Raw genomic sequence first — 8,005 nt, forward strand, 5'->3', positions numbered from 1 at the left:
GACAATTTGAATTCTCTTAAAGATACAATGCTTGAAAAAAATGATGGAAAGTAAAAAGTTAAACAAAAAGCAAGGCTAGTGTTTGTATTCAGACTGGCCATACTCACAAAGAGTTATGCATGACTTATATGAGACTGGTAGTTTCATTAACAATCATTTCTGCAGTTCGAAAACAACTTCATAACTAATAAGAGACATCTTGAGAATAAGGACCATTGTTTGCACTATCGTGCTATAATGATGTTATTCGTTATAATATGTAATAAAACATACACCATGGTGTGTTGTTGTTTGTGATTTCATTCAGTTATTAAATTTAGATTTCTTTTTATAAATGGCCTTGCTTTAAAAAAAAAAAAAAAAAAAAAAAAAACATTGTGTCCATGGTATCAAAAGTAATAAGAAAAAACAGACAAAAACATTTGTTAATGGCAAAACTTAAGTATACATTACAAAAAAAAAAAAAAAAACCTTTTGTTATTTACATTGATTACGTGTCTCCTGTGTTTCTTAATGATTTCTATTCATTCCAATTCCTGTTTGTTTTGTTTTTCTTTGCAGTGAGAGAATGCTGCCAGATTAGTAGGCACCAGACTACTCAACCTTTTTGTTATTTTTTTTTTTTAAATAAACATAGAATATATAAATTAGCATTTTAGTCAGACTATGTTATCACTCAGTAATATATCTCTTATTGTTCTGGGTCTGGTAATTCATAGCTGCCCAAATCCTGAAATAATACATTCTTTCTGTGCTTGCTTTTTCTCTCCACTCGCAGTCCGTTCTGTTCTTGCCTAAACCTTATTTCTACTGGAGGCTGGTGCAAGGTTCAAGTGATCTTAAGGTTATTGTACATATATGCACACTTTGTAGCTGGCTGAAAAAGTTCCTCTTTGCATGCAAGGTGGTGCATCGAAAAGAAGTTTTCTGAAAACTAGAAAATAAAAGTTTACAATTTCTGAGAGATCCCTGAATGGCTCACCTGGTAAAAGCACGGCCGCGTGGTGTGCAGGGTGAGTCGTGCAGTCAGAGGAGCGCAGGTTCCTGCCATGGTTGTGTGGAGTCCCTTGACATCACTGGGGATTCCAGAGGAAGTGTTGCATTATTTACAATCGATAGTTTTCAGAATATCATCTGAAATTGGCAGTACTTCTCAGTTTTCCGAAAACTTTTGTTGTGTTTTGTTTGTGTAAATGCACTGTATGTTTGTATATGAATGTGTTTGTACTGTACCGGTCATGTATTACAATCAAATGTGGATCTTTACTAGATGGTAGTTAGCTTTTTGTGGTTTGCAAAAAAAGAACATAAACTGGGCTCTCAATTATTTATTTTTTGCTCTTTTGAACCTCCTTCAGATTGTGTGCAGGAGCTGTTCCAGGAATAAGTGTCCACTCAAATACCTCAAGGACAGGCTCGCCAAAGTATGTGACCAGTGCTACACGGAGCTGAAGAAAAGAGGTAGTTACAAATCAAGAAATAAAGTTCCTTGTATATCTTCTGTTCACCAAAGAAATGAATGTTTATAGCTGTCTGGAATTGCTAGTGAGCAGTTTGGATTCATTAGATCCTGTTTTGCCGGTAGCATTTGGGAGATGTGGTCTAAGGGTTTCATATCAAATGCCTACTGTGCAAGTTAAAATGTTCAGTTCTGTTTCTTATGGTAAGAGTCTTCTCATGAGCACTTTGGATGGGCAAGAAGAAAACCCAAAGTGCGAAATGAGAAGACACGCTCTTACTGTAAGAGCCAGAGTCAACTGTACATATAAACTGTACACAGAACTACGAGGTGGGATATTTGTTTGTCATTATAACCTTAAGAATGGTTCTGTAATAATGTCTGACAAGACCTGTATTAAATGGACTCATGCAACCCAGGAATGTTCATATTGGTGGTATCTCCTCCACAGGGGTGGAGTGCCCAACACCAGGCGATAACTTACTATCCAGATCCTCAGGACGGCCCTTATCAGCTGTGTTCCAGAGCATCCACCCCACAGCACTGTGGAAGCAGAGGAAAAACCCCTCTTCACTGACACAGGTGAGGAGAAACTCCCTTTACAAAGCCCTCTGCGCTGACACAGGTGAGGAGAAACTCCCTTTACAAACCCCTCTGCACTGACACAGGTGAGGAGGAACATCCTTTACAAAGCCCTCTGTCCATAGTTATCACTTTAGAAACCAGTGGGAATCTCCTGTATAGTTCTGTTTCTTTTACATTTTATGATTAGTGTTTTGACAATTTGCTTTATTGAAATTGTATGCAGATCAGTGAAGCTTATAGTGCTTCTGCACTTGGAAAGGCATTGCTTTGCTACTGCTTGCTTTACTAGTTAAAATCAGTTAGAAATCATGCCACAGGGGAAATATCAGAGCAACTAATCTGTGAATGGGACTTGATACTGATAACTTAGAGACTCTGCAAAAAGTTCCCTAGTTTATTTACCTACGATAATAAAAAGTACATAATCGACTAATGGAATTTCCTGAACCCACAAGACTAATACTATCATTCTAAATCAATTATTGTGTGGTAGTAATTCAAAATCAACCTTTTATTTAGCCTCTAAAGAAATTATGATGTTAAAAAGTTAATAAGCAAAGATGCTTTAGGTAATCTTTAGGCATTCTTAAAGTTCTGTGAAAAGTGCCTGTTATGAGATATCTATCTATCTATCTATCTATCTATCTATCTATCTATCTATCTATCTATCTATCTATCTATCTATCTATCTCGTGTAAAATGACATCTAGTGGTGTTTATTTGTTACTACAGCTAGAGCTCCAATATTGTAATTGAAGCTGCCAATAAAGATCTCCGTTCTTGTTTTAGGTTGCAGCCTCTGCAGAGGGGTCTTCAATGAACGGCCCCCTTCGTCGCTGTAAGAGGAACAAGAGGCACTGGAAAAATCTATGGTTTGTCATCAAAGACAAAGTGCTCTACACTTATACAACCAGTGAGGTAGGGGTCATACAGTGTCCTTTTATCCACATATTACAGGCCTGTCTTATAATGAACTGAGATTGACAGGAACACTTCATCTATTCAGCCTAGAACACAGAAGAATTAGGGGAGAGGGGATGATTTTCCATCCTAATTCTTCTTCCCCAAGATATCTAGGAACCGGACAAGCTTGGATAATCCAAATGTCCCATCTTGTTCATAAATGCCGCCAGACCTATAGTGCCGGAGGACAACACAGATCTGGAAGCTCCACTGCAGAACCACAGGCACCCTATTGGCCACAGGGGTCGCTGCTGGGCCGTGAGCCGTGGATTCCCCTCCCAACCAGGGCAGCGCTCGGTCAATTGTTTGCTGCCCCCGAGAACTCTGGGTCACGGTCGGCCTGAACTCAAACCTGCGATCCCCAGGCTATAGGGCAGATTCCACTGTTTTTTATGTAGTTCAGTGTTACAGGGGGACATGTTAATGGTTACAGTCTGGTTTACCAACCGAACCGAGAGAGAATAAATATTTGAGTCCCTTTGGCGTAACAGGATGTGATGACTGAAGCAGAAAATGATACAAAGTGCTTCTAAACAATAAGAACACATTAGTTATGATAACTGGTATTTTAGAGCCATAGCAAGTTATTTTTGTTTGAAGGACATCTGCAATATTATTGCTTCTCAGCTTAGCTTTATAATTTTATGCTACAAAGGCAGGGCAAGTAGCATATTACCTTTAATTTAATAATACCTTTAATTAAATATTTAAATAATACCTCTAATTAAATTAATACCTTTAATTTAATAATACCCCATCTACCCATCTCTGTTTTACAATCTGCATTACCTGAGAGAAGACACATGAAGGGGTAATACAATGAAGGGAATATGCTAACATCTCTCTACCTTGCAGGACAAAGTTGCAACTGAAAGTTTGCCGCTCCTAGGGTTTACAGTGAAGCTGCCAGGGAAAGTGGAGGGAGGTATGGAGCCAGCCTTGGTGTTTCAGCTCTACCACAAGAAAACTCTCTATTATACCTTCCAATCGGAGGACACACACACAGCACAGAGGTAACAGCACCAGCAACATACCTTTCATACTGTTGAAACTAGCTGTTCACATGACACTTACAACTCAGCAAAAACAGTCTTCACAGAATACATTTAAATCATTCATAGAGTTGACTGAACCTAAACCTGCATTAGCATTACACCATTCTCACGAGTACCTGGTCTTTATTTACACCATGAAGCCCATATATTCTGCCACAATACAGCAGGATAAATGTACAGTATTAATTTATTGTATAAGTATGGTGTGCAAAAATAACATATCCATTTTCTTCAAGTTATTCTGTCAGATATGCCATTCCCTTTTCCTGTTTTTGTCTCCCATTTCTTACCTAATTATTTATTTTTTATTTTTCAGATGGGTTGAAGCCATAGAAGAAGCTATTGTGTTATAGCACTGGCTATCTGAGTGGCCTTGGTTCACAGAGTTCTACATCTTCAACACACATTCCAGAAACTCATGACGCAAACCTGGGCTTGGAATTCATACACTGCAGACTGTAACAAAGCATGCACCCAATCAATGAATGTAAATACCAAAAAAAAAAAAAACAATATAACTTTCCTTCAATCATTACTGACTTAACGCAAGACATCTTCTGATGAAGATTGCGCACACTTGCACAAGTTCAATGCTTTCTGGAAGAGGTAACTTTTTTTTTTGTTTTATAACTTAATGAACTCCAAGAGGGACAAAGAGATGATGTTGAAAATGAGTGTCTGTTTTTTATCTTCTGAGCATGTACAGTTGCACAGGCATCTGTAGTGCTGGCATCTCTATGACAATGTGCCAATGTGCCAAGTGCCAAACCTTGCTGGTATAAAGTCGTCCTCAAGAAGGCTGGAGTCTCCACAATGTCCACAGTCTCTGTCATCTTTAAAAGACTTGTTATTTTGTTCTCGTTCTTTTGTTCTATAACCCCTCCATCTACAGCTGTAATCCAGGACTCCATCAGATTGAAATCCATTTACATACCATAACTAATTCAATGCAATCATCTGAACACACAGAAGGCTGATAAATGTACGCACTCCCATTAACAACCCTGTGTATTACATTTTCTCCACTCAATGGCACACCTGACATCCTTAGCTACTACTTTAATTAAAAACAAAATCCGAAATACACTTTAAGCATAGTACAACTTCACATGCCCCTGCTTTCTGTTAAAACGGTCAGATCTGAACCATGGTAAATGTTAACCTTGTTCCATAGGCGTCTACTTCATGGTGCTCCCCAAAAAGAAATGTTTGGGTACAGATGGCCCAGGTCAATTTAATCCTATGGTTTTGTAATGTATACGGTGTTCAATTATTTTATCCAAATTATATTTTTTTTCTACTTAATAGGCAACAATTCTCCTTCTACTTCTAATGCGCTGCACTGTTCTCTGCTAAAGACCATCTTGTAATGGTCTTTAGAACATAGGATATTTCTATGACCCATGCTAAGCTAAAACTTTTCAGAAATACGTTTCAAGTATGTAATGAAAAATAGAAGCAATAGAAGAATTCTATATATTATATTGCAAAAAAAAATCTATAATGCAAAACCATATGTATCCTTGGAATACATTTTAGGAATATATTGCTAAAAAAAGACAATAATGATATCAGAACTCTTTGATATTTCACTGAAAACAGAATGTCTTTATAAGATGGACATAAATAAAATTAAATATTCTACAGTTTGGCATTTACTGTTTTTCAGGTAAGCCTTTAAATACTTAGGAACATTTGTTGTATAACAACTCTAGAGAAAATGGTCAATGTTGAATGTGACAACGCAATTTGTTTCTGCTTTAATAAATATTATGTTTAATTGTGAACTATCTGGAAATACCTATTTTAGACCATGAAATAAGCCATTATGTAAACTGTGAAAAAAATATGACTGTGCTTCTGCTCCTCAAAATGAGGGATTTATATTAAGAAAGACAGCAGATTGCTAATCACAGATTACAAGAGGGCTCGCCCACTCCTCATTTATTATAATACTAATAATGGATACATTCAAAAAATCTATTGAAGACTTCTCTAACAACGTTTACATTTTGAGAACAAGAACTCCACTCATTCAGCACTGACAAAGGTCACAGTGTACATTAATTCAACCGCACAGCTCAACTGGTTTTGTTAGGGCAGTGCTTGGCATTTGTCTCTTTTTATATTTTTGTGTGTGGTGAGTTAAGTCCTGCCAAAACAGATGGGGCATGAAGCCTATTTTATCACTGATCTGAACTGGTGGCCATGTTTACTGTTTGTACAATTTAACAAAGCACAGGTTGTATGCATACACAAATGCCCAATAGTGCTTAATGTTTCTGCTAAGATATTGCTTTCAAATTCTAGTGTTGAATATTCTACTAAAATGGCCTTTCACATTTAAGTTGTAAATGCAAAACATTCTTTTGCTTTATTTTGCACTTCCAAAAACAAGGAACGCAACGATTCTCTCAGATTTTACTAACCCATGTTTCAGACTGCACTCCGATGACAGAAGTAACGCAAAGGTGCTGATGTTTAGTGACTGTACCTGCAGTAAAAGACAGAGAAACATGAAAATATTTTCTTGTAAAAATCAGTATATAATGGATTGTATCTTTGTTTAAAGCAATGTGAAAATAATAATAAATGATTAAATCTTAAAAAATTATCTCATCTTTAATTACTAACAAGAAACTGCACAGTCTCGTATCTTGTAAAGAGCTTTGTGATGGTGGTCCACTATGAAAGATGCTATATAAAAATAAAGATTATTATTAAACCCAAGGGGCCTAGCAGTGCCTAGTTTCCAGTTAAATTGGTTATGGGGAAATACTGATATTATTCTGTCTACAATTGTTCCTCCAGTAGGCTTACAAACCATTGATATAAGCAGGTACAGTGGCACATCATTTAAGTTATTTTGGGTTTTTTTATTGTGGTCTCTGGGCTCACCTTTGGGGGGCACTTTAAATCTTGATTGACACTGAGAGGTAGGCAGGGAGGCCATAAATGAGCAGCAGATAAACTCAAAGCGCAGCGCAGGCTGTAAAGAGAGGTAGGTTTACATTTCCCTGGCTTGGTTACTATTGGTAACTGACCGTGATTGAAGGTAAATGGTACTGTTAACTGTTCGTGATGTTTGAAAGTATCTTCCTGTCCAATGATCTTTTGCTGGTGAATTTAGTATGCATAGCTCAACACTCTTCTGTAGATGCCACTCGACTGTGCCTTTTGCATCCTGCAGGTGTTAAATATGTTCATGATTTGTATGGTATATTGGAGGGGTTGATCTCATCAGGGCATCTGTGATTAAAGGGACGTGTAGCCATGTCGTGCATGGCACATTCATACCTACCCTACGGCCCGGGTAAATAATACAATTGGCAGACACACGGCCAAGATAAGAGTAGGATAGTGTTTGCCCTACCCTATCATTCTGGGATAAGACTGGGAGCAGTTTCAAGCTCTGTTAACTCCTGCTGCAGTCTCTTCTCACCCATTGGCTAGGAAAGTCATCAGAGGTATCTTCACCTTCAATGACACAGAATGGTAATGCTACAAATATAAACCCCACTAAACAAGACAGGAGCACTGTGTCACCAAGAACCGAAGACCAGGCCTGGGAGAAGTCCAGTCCGGTGGTGAGGCTTCTAGGACAGAGCCAGACTCCAGTAACCCAGAGCTTGAAGTATGTGTATATATATATATATATATATATATATATATATATATATATATATATATATATATATATATATATATAGCACCTTTCATAGTGCTTTTCACAAAGCGCTTTACAAGATACAAGACTAGGGTGTGTGAACGATGCATCAGCTGCAGAGTCACTTACAACAACGTCTCACCCGAAAGACAGATCACAAGGAGGTTAAGTGACTTGCTCAGGGTCACACAGTGAGTCAGTGGTTGAGGTGAGATTTGAACCAGGGACCTCCTGGTTACAAGCTCATTACTACTGGACCACACAGCATGTATATGT

The 8,005-nt window shown here is 37.7% G+C and overlaps 1 protein-coding gene across 1 annotated transcript in view; it reads left to right on the forward strand.

Moving 5' to 3' along the window:
- Window positions 1-6,659, forward strand: part of LOC121328724 (FYVE, RhoGEF and PH domain-containing protein 5-like) — a 64,712-nt gene extending 58,053 nt beyond the window's left edge. Inside the window, exons 17-21 of the mRNA XM_041273723.1 lie at window positions 1,359-1,461; window positions 1,911-2,041; window positions 2,834-2,962; window positions 3,863-4,020; window positions 4,379-6,659. Coding sequence (XP_041129657.1) covers window positions 1,359-1,461; window positions 1,911-2,041; window positions 2,834-2,962; window positions 3,863-4,020; window positions 4,379-4,415 — 558 coding nt within the window. The 3' untranslated portion in view covers window positions 4,416-6,659. The remainder of the gene's footprint in view (window positions 1-1,358; window positions 1,462-1,910; window positions 2,042-2,833; window positions 2,963-3,862; window positions 4,021-4,378) is intronic.
- The last annotated feature ends 1,346 nt before the right edge of the window (window positions 6,660-8,005 follow it).

Source organism: Polyodon spathula, chromosome 16 (genome assembly GCF_017654505.1).
Source record: "Polyodon spathula isolate WHYD16114869_AA chromosome 16, ASM1765450v1, whole genome shotgun sequence".
Classification (NCBI taxonomy): domain Eukaryota; kingdom Metazoa; phylum Chordata; class Actinopteri; order Acipenseriformes; family Polyodontidae; genus Polyodon; species Polyodon spathula.